General features: G+C 35.0%; 1 protein-coding gene across 3 annotated transcripts in view; it reads left to right on the top strand.

Moving 5' to 3' along the window:
- PAK2 (p21 (RAC1) activated kinase 2) overlaps positions 1-23,884 on the top strand; it is a 71,830-nt gene that overhangs the window by 39,559 nt on the left and 8,387 nt on the right. For all 3 annotated transcript variants that reach the window (XM_054700479.1, XM_054700478.1, XM_037525346.2), the window contains exons 3-13: positions 6,330-6,430; positions 7,057-7,204; positions 9,196-9,227; positions 10,090-10,197; positions 12,230-12,362; positions 14,053-14,116; positions 14,760-14,808; positions 15,579-15,691; positions 16,722-16,839; positions 18,765-18,864; positions 20,688-20,884. In XM_054700479.1, the coding sequence (XP_054556454.1) occupies positions 6,330-6,430; positions 7,057-7,204; positions 9,196-9,227; positions 10,090-10,197; positions 12,230-12,362; positions 14,053-14,116; positions 14,760-14,808; positions 15,579-15,691; positions 16,722-16,839; positions 18,765-18,864; positions 20,688-20,884 (1,163 nt within the window). The remainder of the gene's footprint in view (positions 1-6,329; positions 6,431-7,056; positions 7,205-9,195; positions 9,228-10,089; positions 10,198-12,229; positions 12,363-14,052; positions 14,117-14,759; positions 14,809-15,578; positions 15,692-16,721; positions 16,840-18,764; positions 18,865-20,687; positions 20,885-23,884) is intronic.

The raw sequence follows: 23,884 nt of genomic DNA, 5'->3' as shown, positions 1-23,884 counted from the left end.
GTTTAAAAACTAATCGTATGTTTCTTCTAATGGTGGATCAGTAACACCTTTGTAAAAAAAAAAAAAATAGTGTATAGTAATATTTCCAAGTTTATATATACAAACCTATTAAACATGAGTTTTTACATTAGAATCATCTAGTGAAACATAATAGATATACTGTTAATATTTAATATATTTAATATATCTAATAAATCTATTAACAGTATAATAGTTTATACTGTTTATTCTCCTCCCAAGACCCAACTGAATGACAGTTAAAAAATTTTTTTTTGTATCACAAAGGCATTGGAGAGAAGAGAGTAAAATGCAAGACGTGTCAATACATATTTGAAATGAAGAAGTTGTGATGAAGTCACAACTGATTAAACAAAACAAGATCTCTAGGGCGTGAAAAGAGGACATAGCTTATGTATTTATAGTGACTATCTGTGAGAAGTGGACCATTTTCCCTTGTAAAAATCCAGGGCAGAATTTAAAAGATAAGTGAATTTGAAGACCAGGACAGTAGAAATTATGTGAAATGAAACATAAAGATAAAACACTGAAACAAATGTGAACATTTGTTCCCACAGCTGTGAGGCACTTTAGACAAAGTATAATTGAAGTCTCTAAAGCAGGAGAAAGAGAAACGAGACTTTTTTTTAAATGACTGAAATTTTCCCAAATTTAATGGCAACTGAAAACCCACAGATTCAAGAAGTACAAAGAATTCCAAGCATAGGAAACATGAAAACTATATACTGTAAAACCTGTGATAAAGAAAAAAATCTTACAAACTTCCAGACCTTCAGCTCAGTTTTTTATGAATCTAGATTATTCCACTAAAAAATAAAGTCTACTAAAAAAGAATATTAAACTATCAGAATGAACACATTACATATAAAGGAACAAAATATGACAGTATATTTTATGTGAGCAGCAACATAAACCAGAAGACAAGGAACAATATATTTAACGTACTGGGAGAGGGAAAAATTCTGTCATCTTAGATTTCTATGTATCTTGTGAAAATATCTTTTAAAAAAGAAGAGGATACAGGGCTTCCCAGTGGTGCAGTGGTTGAGCGCTGGGTTGCGAAGCTGCCGGCGACCTCTGCGGCGCCGGTTCGATCCCCGGCTGCTCCCCAGCCACCTGAGGAGGGTCCCACATGGCGCGCAGACCTCTCCTGCCGCCCGCTGCTCCCCTCAGCAGTGTACTTCCATTCTTCTGCCTGCTCTGCTCCCCGCTCTGGCTCTGGTGAATTCTCTCACCCTCCCGTGCTTCTGACTGTACCCAGTGCTTGTATGTATGTATGCATGTATAAATAAATAAATAAATAAATAAATAAATAAATAAATAAATAAATAAATCTTAGGTAAATAAATGAATCTTAAATGAATCTTAAGTAAATAAATAAATAAATAAATAGAAATAAAATCCTTGAGGTAGAAGGAAACTGTCATATGGAAATATGGATCTGTATAAGAGAATAAAAATCACTACAGATGGTAAATGTTTTTTCTTGTCTAAATCTCTTTAAAAGTAATTGAGTTTTAAGAAGTGAAATAGTGATACATGCTTATTACATGGATAAAACTCTAAAGCTAAACTAAGAAGGTAAAGAAGCCATTTAAAGAGATCACGTGTTGTATAATCCCATGCATATGAAGCAGCCAGAATAGGCAAATATGTGAAGACAGAAAATGAGTATGGTTGCCTGGAACTTGGGGAGGGGATAAAGGATCAATGGGGTGTGATTGCTAATGAGTACAAGTTTCTTTGGAGGGTGATGAAAATATACCAGTGTTAGATTGTGGTGGTTACACAACTCTAAAATATACTATGGTATATAAAAATTTATAACTGGAAAATCTGCCAAGAAAGTAAAAAGGAATTATAGAAAATATTTAATCCAAAAGAGGGAAATAGAAACAAGAAAGAGATACCATTAGAAAGTAATGGAATGGAGGGTTTAAACCCGGCTATCTCAGTAATCACATTATATGTAAATGATCTAGATACTCCAGTTAAAAGGCAGAGATGATCGGATTGCTAAAGCAGACATACAAAAAAAATCCACTAAAAATACTGGGTTGTCGGAAAAGTCGTGATGGTTGTTTTCTTTTTCAGCAAAAATGCATCATGACTTCCAACAACCCAATATAAAGTCATAAAATTTTAACCAATTTAAAGAATTTCTAAAGGTATGCTAATAATGAAAAGAAAACTGGACTGGATACCTGTTGATGTCAAGGTAGCTTTTATAATAAAAATACTGCTGTAAATATTTAAGGGATAAAGAATACATTATTTCATAATTATAAATTCATCAAGGTGATATAACAACTAAGTGTTTGTATACCTGTTAACAGAACTTTGTAATACATGAAGCAAAATTGGATAGAGTTTCAAGGAGAAGTAGAGAAATCCAGTTTTAGTTGAAGATTCCAGTACACATACTTTTAAGTGTATTTAAGAACTTAGAGCATTTACCAAGATAGATCATATTCTAGGGCCATTTTTAAAAGTATCAATAATTTTAGAAGAATTCTAATCAAATGTAGTACATTCTGTGACTACATTTATTAAATTAGAAACCAGTAACAAACAGAATGATCTTTGGAAATATTTGGAAAGTAAATGAAATAAATGAAGAAATCAAAAAGATATTTAGAAACTATATTAAGCTGAATGAAAATGTAAATTCAAAACATCATTGTTTGTATGATGGAGCTAAAGCAACACTTAGAAGAAAATTTATAGTATTAAACACCCATATTAGAAAAAAATTTCAAATTGGTGACTTCAGATCAACTGACTGGAAGGGAAGAACATGTAAGATCCAAATAAGTAGGAGAAAAGAAATAATAAAAATCAAAGTAGAAACCAATGAAATAGGGGGAAAAAAAAAAAAACCAGAAAAATGAATGATCTCAAAAGCTGATTTGTTTAGAATATCAATAAAATAGATAAACCTGTAGCCAGACTTATAGGAGATGGGGGAGACACAAATTACCAATGTAGAGAATGAGAGAGATGGCACCTTTACAGATATTAAAAAGGTACAGTAATAGTAAAATAGTAAACAGATACATATACATAACATGTATAACAGCAAGTTAGATAAAGTGAAAGAGTTTCTTGAAAGACAAAAATTTCTAAAGCTCACTCAAAAAATAGATAACCTGGGCCTCCCTGGTGGCGCAGCGGTTGAGCGCTGGGTTGCGAAGCTGCCCGCAGCCTCTGCAGCACCAGTTCGATCCCCGGCTGCTCCCCGGTCACCGGAGGAGGGTCCCACATGGCGCGCAGACCTCTCCTGCCACCCGCTGCTCCCCTCAGCAGTGTACTTCATCACTCTGCCTGCTCTGCTCCCCGCTCTGGCTCTGGTGAATTCTCTCACCCTCCTGCGCTTTTGACTGTACCCAGTGCTTAAATAAATAAATAAATAACTTTTAAAAAAAATAGATAACCTGGGAAATTTAATTTATTGATTTATCATCCTTCCCACCAAGAAAATGTCAGATCCAGATGACTCCAATGATGAAAGTCTACCAGTTAAGAAAGAAATATCATTGATACTACACAAACTTCCAGAAAATTGAAAAGAAAGGAATATTTCTCAGTTTGTTAGGTGAAAGCAGCACTACCCTGATACCTCAACCAAAGACATTATAAGAAAAGAAAGCTACACACCTATATCCTCATGAACAGATACAGAATTGTAGCAACAGTTTAACATTAGAATCCAATTGTATGTGAAAAAGGTAATACGTCATTACCAAGTAAATTTCATTTCCGAATGCAAGGTTGATTTAACACTTGGAAATAAATGATAATGCATTACATTAATAGAATTAAAAGGATAAACTATATGTTCATCTCAGTAAACATAGAAAAGCACATTATAAAATCCAGTGTTCATTTCTGATAAAAAGCATCCATCGAATATTTAGAATAAAAAATATTCTTAATCTGATAAAGGACATCTTTGAATGGCATCAAATTTAGTGGTAAAAAAAAAAATCACTGTTTCCTCAGTGATCAAGGAAACAAAGATTTCCCTTTTTAAGCCTTGTATTCAACAGTGTGCTAGCAGTTCTAACCAGTGAAGTAAGTAAGAAAAGAAATCCAACCTGGGAGGGAAGAAGTAAACCTATTATTATTCAGACATCATTAAACTTTTATAAAAAATACTGTGATGGCTACAGAAATTCTACTGGATTTAGAAGGTTAAGTATATTAAGGTTTCACGGTATAAGATGGGATTCAAAAACCAGCTGTGTTTCTATAAAACAGTGAACAATTGAAAGTCAAAATTTAAAAAACTACCATTTGCAGTAGGATCAGAAATTTTGGAATAGTGAGGCAAAAAGCTGGCAAGCAGTGAGAAATCTCTACACTGGTAACTAAAACATAGCTGAAACAAACAAACATAAATAAAACATAGCTGAGAAATTAAAGAAGATCTAAATAAATGAAATATTTGGAAGCTGTTGAATGTTCAAGGATAGCCAATAAAATTTTAATATGTTTAAAATTAGGGAGAATAGGGCCTCCCTGGTGGCACAAGGGCATAAGTCTCAGCACCATCAAGCTATTGGCAGCCACTGCAGCACGAGTTTGATTCCTGGCCAGGGAGGTGACCCACATGGCACAGCAGACCTTTCCTGTCTTGCCCTCCATTCCCCTCAGGAGTATATTTCTGTCAATCTGCCTGTTCTGCTCCCCACTCTGTCTCTGGTGAATCCTCTCACCCCTCCCCCACACCCCTGGCCTATACCCCAGCTCTTGTATGCATAAATGAATAAAATAAATCTTTTTAAAATTTTTTAAAAAAATAAAATGAGGGAGACTAAATAAAGGATTCCCTGGTGTTCCCATGGTCCAGCCCACATCTAGGCCTGGACATCACATAGACTCCTCACCAGAGACTCGGATTCAGTCAAAAGAAATAAAAATAAAATAATACAGTCATTGTTTTCAAGGATTAGAAGACTCAATATTTTTGAGTTCACCCCAAATTTATCTTTATATTTAATGCATTCCCAATAAAAAATCCAAGCCACTATTTTTTAAATTTTTAAACTCATTCTAAAATTCATATGAAAATGCAATGGATTTAGAGTAGCCAGGCAGCTTTGGCAAAGAAAAAAGTTGTAAGACTTATACTCTGTAATTACAATCTTTATTATAAACTACAAAAACCAAAGCAGTCTGGTATTTGCATTAAGATAAAGAGTTCATTGCAACTGAATAGAGCATCAGAAATAAACTCATGCATTTATGGACAGTTGATTTTCAAAATAAAAATAAAGTGGCATTGGCCTTCTAAATAGCAACTCTGGAAATTAGAAGGTCTGAGGTGAGAGAAACATTTCCAATGTAAATATCTATTAATCAAAAACTATAATTTATAGCAGTATATTTCAACCTGCCTCTTCTGTTCCCCACTCTGTCTCTGGTGAATCCTCTCACCCATTAGCCCCACACCTCTGGCCTGTACCCCAGTTCTTGTATGCATAAATAAAAGCATTTTTTAAAAAACCCAAGACTATAATTTAAAACAATGGAGTGAACCAAGAAGAAAGGATAATATCCAGAGAGTAGATTCAAGCATGGGGTAAAAGAGAAGTAATGCCTGAAGAGTACACTGAACCTAGTTGTAAACTACTTTGGATTCAGGCAAGAAGATCTAAAAGTGAGATCACCAGCAGGAAAAAAGGAACTGATTTGTTTGAATTGACAGAGTATTAGTGATAGTGTATAGTAGAAAAATAGCAAAAATAATTGGTGGAACAACGTAAAAAATGGACACAATTTAAAATGTAACTTTTATTAACTCCAATAGAAAAGGTTATATAATTGCACAAGAAAGGAGAGGTAACTTTTGTGAACTACTTATCTATATAGTGTGCACTCTCTCCATAGTCACCGTAATGTAGATTGCATAGTCTGCATGAATATATCTGAATGGAAATAGGATTTAGTAGACTGTTTTCCAAATTGCTCAATACCTGAGGAAGCCGTTTATGAGAGAATGAGTGTTCTAAAGAGGCTGTCTGTTCTGCCCTGTGCCCTTTTATTCAGGTCCGATACTGGGTTAGTCTGTTTTTATCAGGACACTATCTGGTTGGTTCCCTTTTCCCTATCTTTCCTACTTGATTATAGGTTATTATACTTACTGTACTTCACTTATCAACTTATCAGCCAGTGTTTCTAGGGGGAATCTCTTTTCTAAAATAACTTTGTTCCTAATTTGTTTTGGAAAAAATACAAACATGATTATGAGTACCATTATTAATCTTATGTAAACAAGCTAGTTCATTTTTTTTTTTAATGCCCTCTAGGAAGTAAGAAGAAAGAGAAGGAACGGCCAGAAATCTCTCCTCCATCGGATTTTGAGCATACCATCCATGTTGGTTTTGATGCTGTTACTGGAGAATTCACTGTAAGTTTACCTAGTTATGACGGTTTCTATATCAACATTCAAACCTTTCCCTTCAGTATTAAGTTTGAAATTTCTGTCTATAGGTTAACTGAATTCTTAGTACTTTTCTTTTCCTTTTTTTTTTTTTAAGATTTTTTTCTTTTAAGATTTATTTATTTATTTATACAAGCACTGGGTACAGTCAGAAGTGCAGGAGGGTGAGAGAATTCACCAGAGTCAGAGTGGAGAGCAGAGCAGGCAGACTGATGAAGTACACTGCTGAGCAGCGGGCATGGCAGGAGAGGTCTGCGCGCCATGTGGGACTCTAGCCAGCGGCCAGGGATCAAACCGGCGCTGCAGAGGCTGCGGGCAGCTTCACAGCCCAGCGCTCAACTGCTGCACCACCAGGGGAGGCCCCTTAGTACTTTTTTTATGTTTGTGTTTCGGTTTTTCCTAGGGAGCTCAGCCTGTTAATTATAATTAACAATAGAAATAGCCTTTAGAAAACTAGACCGTTGAGAATTTAGGTGTCTAAGTATATATTGAATAGATTGTTTTGTATTGTGTATTTTGTCATTTACCTCTGGAAATAGATTTTATTATTAGAGTAATTCAAAACAACTAATTTCTGAATGTCTTTTTGTTAGGGCATGCCAGAACAGTGGGCTCGCTTATTACAGACTTCCAATATCACCAAATTAGAGCAAAAGAAGAATCCTCAGGCTGTGTTGGATGTCTTAAAGTTCTATGATTCCAACACAGTGAAGCAGAAATACCTGAGCTTTACACCTCCTGGTAAGACATCAGACAATTGTAAAAGACTGATTCAAATAGGATTGTAGAGTTGTGAAGCACTTCTAGATAAAAAGATTATTGCTGCTGGAAAATAAAAAGCTCAACTACGGTTCTTGTTTCTACTGCCCGCCCCCCCTGTAAATCTGCTTTTGTAGACTGATTGGCGCAACTCTTACATACAATTTGGGATCTGGGGATTCTATTAATCTTTTCAGTTTTTTTTTAAATGAAGTTGATGAATGTTTTGACCTTTTGTTTGTTTGGTTTTTTTGTCTTTGCTGCTTTTGAACAACTTTCAGCAATAGAAGGATAAGATACTGATTTATAAACTAAACATGTTTGTACCAGTTAAATATTACTGGACAGGAGAAGGATTGTCTTACTGTATATACATGTACATACTTTGAACTAAAAAGTGTTCAAGTTTGACAAAAATTAAAGCTTATCAAATAAAGAGTGAGCTTAAAATAAACATGAAAACCAAAAGAATTTATACTTCAAATTAAGGTATCATAAGGTAAATTAGAGAATAGTGGATTTAAAATATAGCTTGTTTGTTTACATCAGACTCAAAATAAATTCCATCCATTATAGTTGATTGCTTTATCATTTAACTCTTGCTATTTAGGCTTCCCCTACCTCACACTGGTTCTCATGCCCTTTTCCTTGTAGTTCATTTATTAAAGAAACTGGATTATTTGTCTTACATCTCTCAGTGTGGACTTTGCTAGTTACATCATCAGGGTATCATTTGAAATGTTTCACTGTCTCCCAAAGTGATGTTATTATCCATGTAGCTTTTAATATACTTGAATCAAAATCATACATGTAGTTTTAAGTAATTTAATTTTGTGCAAATTTAATCAAATTGTAATTTGATAGCATCCTCACAGAAATAAGGGCTATGCTCAAAGAAGAAATAGAGATTCCCCCAATAAATAATCTTCATCTTTTTTACTTTAGTCTGGTACATCCTTAGCAAAAAGTCAGACTTGTCCCTAGAAATTTTGTGTCAGCTAGGAAGTCTGTAAGTTAATTTTTTACCCCACTGTTTGACCAAAACATGATACAGTCTTTCTCATTACACACACACACACACACACACACACACACACACTCACTCACTCACTCACGCACGCGCGTACATATGCACAGTCCTTTTATTCTCTGGGCATTTTACATTTGGTGACAGACAGATGAGGTAGTATCTGTCTGATTTTTTTTTTTTTAAGATTTATTTATGCATATAAGAACTGGGGTACAGGTCAGAGATGTGGGGTGTAAGAGGAATCACCAGAGACAGAGTGGGAAACCAAACATACAGATCTACTGTGCCATCAGAGGCTTGCTGTGCCATGTGGGTAGCTCTATGGCAGGGGATCGAATTCGTGCTCTCTGGGCATTTTAAAACATAAAACAGAACAAAACTTGCTCTTCTAAACTCCAGAATGAATATTTTAGCTTTTAGTCTTTGTGAATTGTGTTTTATCTCTAGGGATTAGCTTTCATATTGATCAAAATTTTTGTCAAGAATTTTCCTTTGCACAATTGCCAATATCTTAATAGTTGCTTCAAGTTTCAATAGATAATTTTCTGGAGAAAGTATTGTTATGACTAAACTGATTTATGTTAATAGGAACAGATTTAACATGGTTTCAAAGAAATTTTTTTCCAATAAAAAAACTTCAAAATTTAGTTTTATGGAGGTATAATTTACATACTGTGAAATTCATCTACTTTAAATATATAATTCAAGTTTTCATAAATTTACTGCATTCCATTAAGATTTGAGATTCACTAACAATTATGTATAAATTCTTGTTTAAAAACTGATTTTACTACTATTTTTCTCAAGACTTAATTCAACTTAATATGAAATTATCTAAGAACATTTTACTTGTTCTGTTTTTTTATTTTTTTCCTTTGATTACATAGGAGTTGTTTTATTTTTTGAATTGTTAACTTAGCATTATTTTCTGTTTCATATTCAGAGAAAGATGGCTTCCCTTCTGGAACACCAGCAGTAAGTTTATGTTATTTCTTACAGCTTCTTCTAATTTAAGTTACCCCAACCAAATCTGATTTGTTTTGCTTTTTAAAATATTTGACAACTATTAGAAATAAGTACTTTATATATTTTTAGGTGACCATTTAATTAGTTGAGAGAGCTATATTAAATTGAATTTCCTTGATATAATACTTAAAGGCTATAAAGATTAAATATAACAACTTGTAAAGTACCTATATAGCATCCTCTTAGCATATAATGAGTTGTAAAGATAATGCCTTCTTTTGCTTCATTAGCCACCCATTTTTCTGGTGACTTTTTTTTTTAAGATTTATTTATTTATGCATACAAGAATTGGGGTACAGGCTGGAGTTGCGGGAGGGTGAGAGGATTCACCAAGACAGAATGGGGAGTAGAACATGCGGATCTACTGAAATACACGGCTGAGGGGAAGCAGTGGGTGAGACAGGAGAGGCCTGCTATTGCATGTGGGTTAGCTGGCGGGGATTGAACTCATGCTTCAGTGGCCAGCGATAGCTTGATAGTGCTGAGACTTTAACCGCTGCACCACTAGGGAGGCCCCGGATCTTTGTTTTTTATCTTAATAAAGTGGTTATTAACTTGTAGGGCTTGGTTTGAAGGCAATAAAATTCTCTCTATGAAGGGTGTGAATTCTCTTGTTACATTTATTTTATAAGTTTACTCTTCTATAAATTACAGAATAACCATTACATTTTAAATAGAACAGTGAAGCTTTATCATTTTGAAATTAATTTATTAAAGAAATGTGTTTTTTCAAGTGTGTCAAAAGTGTCATATTTTAAGGTATTGTTATATTTGACTTGTCTTCCTTGCTTTATTTATCTAACAATTACAGCTCAGTACCAAGGGATCGGAAACATCAGCAGTAGTAACAGAGGAAGATGATGATGATGAAGAGGCTGCTCCTCCTGTTATTGCCCCACGACCAGATCATACAAAATCAGTGAGTGTCTGCTAAGCGAATTCAACTGTGTATGTCTGCCTGAGTGGTTTTAAAAACAGCAATCTGTATTTGACTTCTAAGGATTATTTTTAAAATGTCTTCAAAATATTTTAGCATGGAAAAATTTGACTAGATCTTTACTTAAACACCAACATCAAAAAGCTAGTTTTCTGAAAGTTAAAATCAGACGGCTTATTTTTTTTTTGTTTATTTATATATTTTTTCCATCATTGTTCATTTTTTACAATTTATCCTTAGCTTCCCCCTTTCATGTACACACATGTATTCCCACCACCAGTTCACCAGTGAACCAACACCATAGTCCCTTGTGCTCTTCTTTCCCATTTTGATCCCTCTGCCTCCTTCTCCCTTGCAGAATGTCTCTAATTTATAGTTGCCTGTTAATTCTGTTTTTTTTTTTAATTTATTGTTTTTTTTTTTTTTCCCCTAATCCCTTATTTGCTTCCCCTGTATTCTTCCTATGCGTGAAACCATCTGATAATTTTCTTTTTCCTTCTGGCTTATTTTGCTGAGCATAAGTCCTTCTAGCTCTCTCCATGGTGCTGCAAATGGCATTAGTTTATCTTTTTGATTGCTGAATAGTATTCCATTGTGTATATATACCACATCTTCTTGATCCAGTCATCTATTTTTGGGCATTTGGGTTGTTCCCACATCCTACCTATTGTTGATAGTGCTGCAGTAAACATAGGGGTACAGATATCCTTTTGAATTAATGTTTTTGTGTCCTTTGGGTAGATTCCTAAGAGTGGAATTGCTGGGTCAGATGGTAGCTCCATTGTTAGTAGTTTGAGTAACCTCCACACAGCTTTCCATAGTGGTTGGGCCAGTTTACATTCTCACCAGCAGTGTAACAGGGTTCCTTTTTCCCCACATCCTTGCCAACATTTGTGGTTGCTTGTTTTCTTAGTGTGTGCCATTCTCACTGATGTAAGGTAGAATCTCACTGTGGTTTTGATTTGCATTTCCCTGATGATAAGTGATGTTGAATATTTTTTCATACACCTGTTGGCCATTTCCTCTTTGGAAGAGTGTCTTTTTAGCTCTTCTGCCCATCAAATGGCTTCTTTAAAAGTCAAAATAAAAAAAAACAAAAATACTTTGCTCATTTTTTTTTATTCTCTATTACATCTTCTCTTTCAGAGAATTTATCTATTTCTGTTTATCTCTGCACCTAACTACTGTATCTAAAACTTAGATCTTAACCATTTACACAAATTATATATCTTGTCTCCTGTTTTATATTTCTCTTAACGCTTTACTATCATTCAAAGAGGCTGGTGAGAATGAAAAATTCATAACCAGATATGAGGAAATTCATAACCAGATAGGGACATATAATATAATGTATGGGGAAAGTACTATGCAGTGGAGTGTAGGGGGTGGTGGCACAATTGCTGGTAAAGCTCTGAGGACTGCCCTTGGATCCTGATGTAATGATAGAAGTCTCTGTTTTCTTTATCTCTTAGATCTAGTGTTTGAAATTATATTTGTATAAAAAAAGTGTGATAATAGGGCCTCCCCTGTTGGCGCAGCGGTTGAACGCTGGGCTGCAAGGCTGCCCACAGCCTCTGTAGCACCGGTTCGTTCCCTAGCCGCTGGCAAGGGTCCCACCCAAAAAAAAAAAAAAGTGATGATAATAATAATTTCAACAATAGTTATTTTGCTCTTGAATTTTTTTCGCAGTAAAAAACATGATTTTTTAAACTTGTGATTTTTGCTTCATTGTTAGCATATCATAGATTTCATTAAACCTCCATTCATGGATCTGCTGTTTTGCTAGAAAGATTTTTTAGGTATATGCCTGCTGTGCCAAAGAAAAATGTTGCACATTTAATTCTTCTTAAGTATAAATCTTTTTATAAGGCAATTCTAAAAATACTGTTATCATTCTTCAGAACAGTGAAGGCAACTGAGTTTTGGTTAAAGTCAAATAATGAACAGTGTGCCAGTGTGACTACCTAAAAAATAATTTTTCATCAGATGTCAGTAATGACTTTTCTCTCTGCAGATTTATACACGATCTGTAATTGACCCTATTCCTGCACCAGTTGGTGATTCTAATGTTGATAGTGGTGCCAAGTCTTCAGACAAACAGAAAAAGAAGACCAAAATGACAGATGAAGAAATAATGGAGAAATTAAGTATGTTACTTACACATTATATTATTCTTTTTTTTTTTTTTTTTTTTTTTTTATAGAGGCATGTTTATTTATTTATTTATTTGTTTGTTTGGTTTTTGTTTATACATGCATTGGGTACAGTCAGAAGCGCGGGAGGGTGAGAGAATTCACCAGAGCCAGAGCGGGGAGCAGAGCAGGCAGAAGGACCGAGGTACACTGCTGAGGGGAGCAGCAGGCTGCAGGAGAGGTCTGCGGGCCATGTGGGACCCTCCTCCGGCGGCCGGGGAGCAGCCGGGGATCGAACCGGCGCCGCAGAGGCTGCGGGCAGCTTCGCAACCCAGCGCTCAACCGCTGCGCCACCGGGGAGGCCCCACATTATATTATTCTTAAGCTGTTAACAGCTCTTGAAACATAACCAAATGGATTTTAATTTATAACTTAACATTTTGACTTAAGACATAGGAATAAATTTTCCTCTAGGAATACTTGCTCAATTATAATCTAATGAAACCAAAATAATACTCTTTACTTGTTTATTATGTGTTTACTTGGGAGTAAAACCTTTCCTGAAAAGCCAACTCTCAGGCTTATAGTTGGAAAAGCTATCAAAGGAAACTTACACATAGTTAATGCTCTCATAACTTTTTAGTATGAGAAAAATGTCCCTAAATAACTAAATAAAATAACCTTCCCATTAGACATATGTGTAGCTTTTTCTCCTCTTCCTTTTCTTCCATCAGCTATTATTGGCATGGTTCACACATTGGAAATACCATACACCGTTCCAGGGAGATGGTAGCAATAATGTCTAATTACATATCTGTAGCAACTACAGTTATAAAAAATGGCCTTGAGGGAACAAGAAAAAAATACTATAACCAGAGTGGCTGTAGGCTTGAAATTGGGTACCTACATAAAACTGGATTATTTTTATGAGTTTCCATGATAATCCCTATCTCCTTTAACCTTGAACAAGTGTGAAAGTTTAATGTGATTTTCTCATGCATTGACTTAGCAGTAAAAAGAACATAAATTACACCTCTTATATAATTTATGCTTCCTAATTTTGAAACTTTTTCAGTTGTAACTTTGTGAACTTTTCTAAAATAGCTACACGATTAGTTCATATTAGAGCAGAGTAATTTTTTTAGTAGTAAGTGATTTCCTAAATATATTGAAAGGTTGAAGGAAGATGCATGGGAGTCAGAAAATTCATTTATGATTATTCACTTGAATGTCATTTACATATTATTTCTGATAGTAAATCCTTTCATTACTAATCACTGGTATAATTGAGAGGAATATGAAAGGTAGGATGATCAATTTGTCCTTTCCCCAGAAATTGGGCCCAGTTTTGAGGTTGAACATCCCCTATCCTAACATCTCCTCACTGAATCTTAGTCATAGTAGTACAGTTGGATATTCTAAAAGCATGATCAGTTTTCAAGAAGTGACAGGATGATGAGACATTGCTTAAGAGATCTAACATAATGGCAATAATACATCTTTTAGCTTCTGATAATTTTTTTAATTTTTTATACTTTTCTTTCTTTCATGTTTTGTGTTTCAAACATTACATTGTTTTTGAAACTCAGTCTTATGTTTGAAAATCACTGTTTTGACTTTACTGAAAGGAATAATGATATAATAATTTATAATTTTATAATACTTGACTAGTCTTCCAATTTTTGGTTGTTTTTGTTTAAAATAGGAACTATTGTCAGCATAGGTGACCCTAAGAAAAAATACACAAGATATGAAAAAATTGGGCAAGGGTAAGTATTTGTGACTGTATTAATACAATATTCACTACTTCTAGGTGTGCACCATGATACTCTTTTGCCTGCTGACATTGAGCACTTAAAATTCTATGAGTGGTACCCTTGGTTTTGTGTTTTTTTCTAGATGCTATTAAAAAGCTATCCTATTTAGTAGATTATGCATTGTTTCTTCTTACATGTTACTTGCCATTCATGTTAAGAGAGTAGATGAGTGGGAAAATTGCCCATCAAGTATATTTTAAAGATAATAACATTTATTGCAAGATTATAAGCAATAAAAACGTGTTTTAATCATATTGTTGAATATTGATCTTTGAGTACACTGATCTTTTTCCAATAATAAGTGTTTTTAAACTGTACCAACTTTTTTGTGCTTGGGAGCAAATGAGTATCTTGAGTTTGGCAACAAGGATAGCCTTTATTCTCCCACTTTTACTCATTTTTAAGATGTTAAGTCTTAAATGATCTTTAATTTTTTTTTCAGTTGTTCATAGTGTAAAATCTTTGGTTGCTATAAATTATACTGATTCACAAAAAATTTTTAAATGGAGAAAATAATGAATCAAAATAAAACTACAAACAGGGAAAAAGTGATAGTGATTTAGAATCTTAAATCTGTTTTTTTTTTCCTCCCTAGGGCTTCTGGTACAGTTTTCACTGCTACTGATGTGGCACTGGGACAGGAGGTAGCTACTCTTTTCATACCTTTGGCTATTACCATTAACTTTTAGTATAGAAGGAAACTTGATAAAACTGCAAATAATAAATAGGAATCTATTTTTCAGTTGAAAAAAAATGCCTTTTTTTTTTTTTTTTAAGTTTATTTATTTGTTTATACAAGCACTGGGTATAGTCAGAAGTGCGGGAGGGTGAGAGAATTCACCAGAGCCAGAGCTGGGAACAGAACAGACAGACCGACGAAATACACTGTTGAGGGGAACAGCAAGTGCAGGAGGAGAGGTCTGCGCGCCATGTGGGACCCTTGCCCGGTGGCTGGGAAGAGGATTGAACTGGTGCTGCAGAGGCTGCGGGCAGCTTCGCTACCCAGCGCTCAACCACTGTGCCACCAGGGGAGGCCCGAAAAAATTACTCTTATAGCACTTTTCTTATTGGGGGGGATAAAGAAGGAATTCTGTATTTAGTTTCTTAAGTAAGCAAATATCTTAAAAAATTATTTTCCCAACTGGGAGTGAAGAGGATTAATTAGTGTATCTGGGCTTATTTTAGGTTGTTTAATTATCTTTAAGAGAAACCTAAAAGTGTTTAAGACTGTCATATAGTTCTGTGCATATGTATCATGGAAATAAATAACTTGAGGAAGTTATAAAGTTAAGTTACCTTGAGTAAATTATAACCTCATTGTACAATTTGATATATAATAAATTATCAGTCGGTGTAATTTTCTAAAGAAATTAGGAAACTGTTGTGATTTTTTAAAAAATTGTTTCCATCATAGGTTGCTATCAAACAGATTAATCTACAGAAACAGCCAAAGAAGGAATTGATTATTAATGAGATTCTGGTGATGAAAGAATTAAAGAATCCCAACATAGTTAACTTTTTGGACAGGTAAAAATAAGTCTTTCTTAAATATTGGAACAAAAATATAGAAATTTTAAGGCTCATGATTAGACCTAGACTTAGAATGTCAATATTGAAAAGTAAGCTTGAAGGAGGTGGAGGGGTTAAAATAATACTCTGCAATGTAGAAGGTCCTTTTTCTTGTAGATAGTACTTGACAAGTCAAAGAAGGTAGTTAGATGAAAGGTATTAGTGATGTTCATATTCATTGCAAATGACCAGAAGTAGGAACAATAAAGAAAGTTGGTGATTTATGTTGACTGACTGAGGTGACTGGTCACACAGTTTTTAAACTTTGAGATCAATTTTTATTTCACATGCTGTCTTTTATGGGCAAATTGTATATGTCTGTCAAAGCCTCATTTAATTTAGGAATTGAAGTTAAAAAGAAAAAAATTACATAGTCAAAAAATAAAAGAAAATTTTAATAATATATTAGAAATAGAAGATGGCACATGATTTTCTTATTTCCATATTTTCAATTTATTTAAAATGGGGAAAAGATACATTTTTTAGGTTTCCTCCCTAGTTTGGGGTCCATATTCTTAGAAATAAACTTTCCAGATACATTTAGTTGCTTTTTAAAATAGTATTTCAAGGCCACATAGGATTTGATTAAGATAAGCCATACACTTTGGGATCAGTTATATTTAGCTTCAGATTCTGTTTCTCAACAGCTTTGAGATATTTAATGAGTTACTTAACCTCTCCAAGCCTTGTTTCTTTATCTGGAAAAAAAAGGGCAAATAATTCCTACCTTACAGAGTTATTTTAATGGAAATAATCCATATACCCATTCAAGTTAAAATTGTGGGCAAATTTTAGAGTGATTCAAGAAAATCATGATGACCCTCAGTTATTTTTCTATATCGTTGCATAGCAGCTTTTGGTTTGTTATCAGAATGCCTAACATAGAGTGTCGTGTTTTTAGAAAAGTAAAAATGTGAGTTTGCTTTGTGTATTTATTAGTTTTTGGTTTTGTAGTTTTTGGGTTATTTTGGTTTTGTTTTGTTTTTAGTTACCTGGTGGGAGATGAATTGTTTGTGGTAATGGAGTACCTTGCTGGGGGATCACTCACTGATGTTGTAACAGAAACTTGCATGGATGAAGCACAGATTGCTGCTGTATGCAGAGAGGTAAGTTTGCTTCACTTTTTGATAACTTAGGGTGATAATTGTGCCTAGTAGGAGGTGAAAGGGGGTAATGTTTTTGGCCTAGGTGATTTTATTATATAAGATACTTTCTATGTACACATTCTCTACAAGTTATTTCCACATCATGAGTGGAGAGTTCCAATCCCTTCCTTAATGTATAAGATAATTGTGGGATGAAGTGTGGACATTTGAAGAGCCCAACTTATAGGTAAATTACAGTGGGGTGATCATTGTAATTTTTCATGCAAATAGGATACTTTGATGTTTCATATACAGCTCAACAGCGGAAACAAGAACTATCTCAGACATGTTTGCCTTAAATAAGTCCACTTCTTATTCCAATTATCTTATTGAAGGTGAAGAAACTGGCTTTCTTGCTAATAATTGGAGAATTTCTTGATATTCATTAAGTAGTACTGTTTGCTCAAGTGAGTAGAATTCTGCCAAATTATCTAAGTATAAGCCAAAATAGAAACCTTCCTTCTCCCATCTGATCTTTTACTACAACTCAGATTTAGGTTAATGGTTTGCTTTATGTCATTGAAACTGTGATACTACTTCTAATATCCTAGGAATCATTGTCACAATGGATAACATTATTAACGTTCATAAGACCATTGTGTTTTCTATGGTTTGATTTTCAGCTTTTCTAGGGTAATAGGTAATTGGATTGGAAACACTGTTTACCTAAGAATGATACAGTATTTTCCTTTTCAGCTTTTATTAAAGTATTAAAAGAAGTGTTCTTTTAAAATTGTAATTCTGAATTAAGTATGCTCTACCCCTTTTGTTGTTTTAGGAAGGAAGGAAATAACTCTAATAATTATGAATATGATATCCCTAAACACATAATACTTGGCCACTTAAAAGCAGATTGAAACCTTTACAAGAATGTACTTTATTCTTAGTTTTTCTAATAATTTTTTTCACAATGACAAAATATTTTAGGAGTATCTCTAATTGTCATAAGTTTGTTTTTTTTTTATCTGTACAGGTGTTTTTCTGGGAATTGGTTCTTTTCAGTACTCTATTTAAATTCTTGGTAAATGTAAGATAATACACAGCTTATCTTTTGTTCTTGAATAAATAATAGAATATTTTGATGGGTTTTTATTATTAATGATGTAGAGACTGTTAATCTCTTGATGGGAGTGAGGCATAAAAACACAGTTTTTTCCTAGTTTACAACTTGCACTCTCAGTTTATGTTTAAAATCACCGGGGCAAGCAAATTTTTTAATATCTGATCTTGTTCTTATATTTAAGGAAATGGGAGTTTTGCCTCACTTTTTAGTCAGTGTTTTCTGTAACGTGGCATATGAAGTTATATTTAGGTTGTGGCTGTGAGTTCATGTAAAATCTACCATAGTAAGTGAAGAAACAATTTACATGACAGTGATGGTACCAGAGCATCCAGGATCTTATCCACTTTTCAGTGACTTGCATTGACTAGTTTTCTGAAAATTTCAGATTCAAGTAGGTATAGTCACAAATTTATCTTTTACTCTTCAAATGATTTCTAAAGAGCCTTGCATATGTTCATCAAGTGCTGTATACCTAGCATTCCAACTTGGAAAGGCCTAGAAATTATATAGACCCACCCATCAATTTTATAAATGAAAACATTAAAACTAAGTGGTATTTTTAGGGTTTTAAATAATCAGTGGCAGAGATAGGACTAAATAAATAGTAATTGTCTCTGGGTAACACCAGAGGAGGGAGGAAGAGGAGCTAATTAGTTAAGGCATCTTTATTTCACACGTAAGAGGATGCCTTTTTCTTTACAAACGTAAGTATTGTAGGGTCTTCTGCTGGAAACTAGAAGTAGTGTTGAAGCCATAACTGCTATGTGAACCTCTGGTAGACTTTAGAAGTCCTTGCATTGACAGATTTTTTTCTTCTGTTCAGTGTTTACAGGCATTGGAGTTTTTACATGCTAATCAAGTGATCCACAGAGACATCAAAAGTGACAATGTGCTTTTGGGAATGGAAGGATCAGTTAAACTTAGTGAGTAACAAATAAATACTCTTTGTTTACTGTAATCTTCTGCTTTTTCTTAAAAGTGAAAAAATGCTATTAATGTTTTTATAACTTAGTGTATGAAGGAGAGGGATAATGATAAAAAATACACTCTCAACAGGACAGCTACTACTTGCTGAATCACGGATTTCAAGAGGGTAGAGGTGGGACATGTAAGCCTCTTTTACCTAATTACCTTCTATATCAGATGTGGTTGAGTCATGGAAAATATTCTAAAGATCCCTTTCCTACTGGCTATAATCTCTCAGTTCCAACCATGCCCTCTTGAGGACAATAAATACAAAGTTGTGCTCTGCAACATTGTAAGAAAAATTTTTTTTAAACAAAAATATCTTAAATATCAAACAGTAGGGAGACTGATAATTTATGATATTTTTATATTCAATAATAATCTGTGGTTAAGGTAATGAGATAGGGAAATGTGCTAGTATAAAAAGCTCTTTAAAAATGAATTTTAAACAACAGCTTACCAGATAATTATGTAAAATAAACCAAGTAGTTCATAGATCTTATTTGTACATATATAACTGCATAACAAAAATTCTCAAGTTTACAAACATAAATGTTGACCGTATTTACAAATGGGGTAAAATGGGTTTAACACTGGAGAGGAGGAAAAAATTCTAGATTCTAACCCTGACTTTCCCGCTAAATAACACTGTTAAACTCTGTTTCTCACTTATAAAATAAGGTGGTTGGAATAGAATAATGCTGATAAGAACCTTCTTGATACAGTTGAATTAACTGTGTTCTTTTTCTAGGCTCTCTACCAAGTTGGATACTTAGTAATTCTAGCTTCTGCCTCTTCTCTTCAAAATAGTTACCACTTCTTCACCTTTGTCTGATTTACTACATGTAGTCACCTTTGGTGATTTTTTCTTTTAGCCCTTTTTCAACTATATCTTAAAAAAATTTAGGGTAGGGGCCTCCCCTGTGGCGCAGCGGTTAAGCGCTGGGTTGCGAAGCTGCCCACAGCCTCTGCAGTGCTGGTTCGATCCCCGGCTGCTCCCCGGCCCCGGAGGAGGGTCCCACATGGCACGCAGACCTCTCCTGTCGCCCGTTGCTCCCCTCAGCAGTGTGCTTCGGTCCTTCTGCCTGTTCTGCTCCCCGCTCTGGCTCTGGTGAATTCTCTCACCCTCCTGCGCTTCTGACTGTACCCAGTGCTTGTATAAATAAATTAAAAAAAAAAAAAAAATCAAAAAAAAATTTGGGGTAGAATTATTTAGAAGAAAAGATCTTGATAATTTACCCTTTATGCCCACTTATGAGCATTAGAAGTAAACAAATGAGAGTATGTAACATTAGCAAAATATTTGTTAATTCATTCTCGTTCACTGGTTTACTTACTAATGCAATTTTTTTTTGTTTGTTTTTTTGTTTTTTAGAGGCATGTTTATTTGTTTGTTTGTTTGTTTATACATGCACTGGGTACAGTCAGAAGCGCGGGAGGGTGAGAGAATTCACCAGAGCCAGAGCAGGGAGCAGAGTAGGCAGAAGGACCGAAGCACACTGCTGAGGGGAGCAGTGGGCCGCAGGAGAGGTCTGTGTGCCATGTGGGACCTTCCTCTGGTGACCGGGGAGCAGCCGGGGATCGAACCGGCACCGCAGAGGCCCTGGGCAGCTTCACAACCCAGCGCTCAACCGCTGCGCCACCGGGGAGGCCCCTACTAATACAATCTTAAAAAAATAAGAGGCTGACTAGTCAAATGTAATTAAGTGATCTAAAGTGAACTTTTGATAAAACTATCCATGGGCAATATTAACTCTTGATGTTCCCTTTTATTTTATAGCCGACTTTGGTTTCTGTGCCCAGATCACTCCTGAGCAGAGCAAACGAAGTACCATGGTTGGAACACCATACTGGATGGCACCAGAGGTGGTTACACGGAAAGCTTATGGCCCTAAAGTGGACATATGGTCTCTGGGTATAATGGCTATTGAGATGGTAGAAGGAGAGCCTCCATACCTCAATGAAAATCCCTTGAGGGTAAGACCAATTAAACCAACCTTATTTTACGTAAAATACTTTTCTTTAAAACATATAATTAGAATCTGCTTGTGCCAGGTGCTGGCCCAGAATTTAGGATGCAAAATTGATAAAATCTAGTCTCTGGCCTTACTCTGCAAATAAAAACCATTTGCTTCTAAGTTATTAAGTTGAATGTCTTAGTTAAAATGTTAGTAGATTTTCAGCAAGCTATATGGTTTCATATGTTGTTATAACAGTGACCATAAATGATCACACTTATATAATTTTACACATAAGTAAGAATTTGCTCATTTCCTATAAAGTTTAGTGTCCCTAGATATATACCCTCAGGTTATCAATTTTGGACCTTGGCCTCCATAGCTCCAGTCACAGAAAAGAGGAAAACAATAGACCTATGAAAAAAACTGTGTAGGTGGTGATGTTAAAGCCCATATGCAAACAAGAGTGAGGGTCCTGAGATACAAGTGAGATCAGTAGACTGTAAACAATTATATATTCCAGTAGTTGAAGTAAAGAGTTTGGGTGTCCTTCCTTCCCCCTTTTTTTCCTACTCTTAAATTATCATATATGGCTCAGCATCAGTAGTTATTAAGGAAATACAAATCTAAACCCCAGCAAGATACCACTTTATACCTACAAGAACAACTATAATCAAAAAGAAAGATAGTAACAAGTGTTGATGAGAATGTGGAGAAATTGGAGGCTTCAGACATGACTAGTGGAAATGTAAAATGGTGTGTATTTTCGAAAACATTTGACAGTTCCTCTGAAATTTAACATTCCCTTTTACCACTAGCATTTCCACTGGTAGATATATACACAAGAGAATTTAAAACTTACATTTGCACAAAAACGTAAACACAAATGTTCATAGCAGCTTTGTTCATAATAGTACAGGTGGAAACAACCTAAATAATAAACAAAAGTGGTATGCCTATGCATTTTAATACTGTTTGACCATATAAAAGGAATGAAATGCAAAAACACTGTAACATTGAATCTGAAAGCATTATGCTAAGTTAAAGAAGTCATACTCAACAGATCATACGTTATATGATTCCATTTAAGGTGAATTCTTAAGTTAACAAATACTGAACCACTGCTTCTTGGTGAAATACAGGGTTGGTTTTCTGTGAGCCTCTCGACACATTTTATCAACTGATAAATGCATAACCTTATATTTAGTGTTTCTGTTTAAGGACACCTAATTTAATACGTTGTTTGATTCAGTACTTAGTTATAACACCACCAGCGTTATAACTCATGCCTGAATGAAACTTATCAAACACCTGTGTTTTCTCAATAAGACACGTTCCAGCCTTCTTGCACTTAGGAATACTTAGCACTATGCTTTTCACCTCTCTGCAAGTGTCCGTCAATAATTACAAAAACAGGGCCTCCCCTGGTGGCGCAGGCACTTGAGCACAGTGCTGGGAAGCTGTCTGCAGCCTCTGCACCACAGGTTTCATACGGGCCAGCCAGCGAGATCCCCACATGGTGTGGCAGACCTCTCCTGCCTCGCCCACTGCTCCCCTCAGCCGTGTACTTTGGTCAGTCTGCCTGTTCTGTTTCCCGCTCTGTCTCTGGTGAATCCTCTCATGCTCCCACACATCTGGCCTGTACCCCGGTTCTTGTATGCATGAAGAAATAAATCTTTAAAAAAATATATTACAAAAACATCAAGAGTATTGATTTTGGGGTTACAAATAAATTTTAGCACGTAGCTGAATTCACATGTGTGGAATCTGCAAATAATGAGGATAAGCTATATATGAAAGCTCTAGAACAGATAAACCCATAGAGATAGCAGATTTGTGGTTTCCAGCAACTGAGAAAAGGAGGGAATAGGGGGTGACAGTAATGTCCATGGGAGTTCTTTATGGCAGGATGGAAGTATTCTGAAGTTAGTAATGATGTTTGAACCTTCCAGTGAATATGTTAGAAATACTGAATTGTACACTTTAAAAAAGTAATTTTCATAGTATTATTTTTAAAAGTTTTAAATTATCATATGTACTACAAACTTATTGCCAGAAAAATAAAAAAAAATTTCCCAAAATAAATTGGACATGCTATTAATAGGTGTCAAAAGTAATGTGTATGTGTAGGTGTTGCCCTGGCTTGATGGCATCAGATCATAAAGATCTTCTTCCTGAGTGTTTTTCATCCCATTGCAGAGACTCCAGTTCAAGTGAGCAATTAAAGTACTTTTATAGATTATTACTTTTAGAATATTTTTCAGAAGAATTTTTAAACCCTCTAATTCTACTCATTTGTTAAACAATGATTTGAGTACCTAAGTCTTTGTCACAGGCACTGTTCAAAGTGCTAGCTACAACAACCAAGAAAAATTCCTCTTCATAGAAGGAGTAGTGAGACAATAGGCAAAATAAATAAGAATATGTAATAAAGTGATATGTGGGGCCTCCCTGGTGGCATAGGGGTTGTCTCAGTGCTATTACTGCAATGACCTGAATTTGATCTCCGTCCAGGGAGTTAACCCATATGGTGCAGCAGACCTCTCCTTTCTTGCCTGCTCCTCCCCTTAGCAGTGTATTTCAGTAAATCTGCCTGTCTCTGGTAAATCCTTTCACCACCCCTACACTACACTTCACCAAAAAAAAAAAATGTATTAAATGATGCGCTCTTAAGTACTAGGGACAGGAAGGGAGAATTCAGTGTCTGATTTTGAAAAAAATACTAGGGGAAAACTTCACTGAGTGACATTTGAACAGAAGAGGTAAGATAGTGATACTCAGCTACCTAAGAGAAGGATGTTCCAATCAGAAGGAACAGCAACATGCAAAAGCAGGAATATTCCTGATGAAGTCAAAGATCTTGAAGGATTCCAGCATTGCTAACATGCAGTGAGCAACATAGCAGAACAAAAGGTAGATCAGAGAAGAAATGAAGCCAAACTGTTTATACCTTAGTAGGTTTTTGTAAGGATTCTGCTTCTATCCTAGATAAGGTGAGAAAATCATTAGAGTTTTGAGA

The sequence above is a fragment of the Talpa occidentalis genome, unplaced genomic scaffold (assembly GCF_014898055.3).
Source record: "Talpa occidentalis isolate TD23 unplaced genomic scaffold, MPIMG_talOcc4v2.1 talOcc4.4, whole genome shotgun sequence".
Classification (NCBI taxonomy): domain Eukaryota; kingdom Metazoa; phylum Chordata; class Mammalia; order Eulipotyphla; family Talpidae; genus Talpa; species Talpa occidentalis.
Note: the sequence above shows the minus strand (reverse complement) of the source record. Positions and strands in the feature narration are given on the sequence as shown.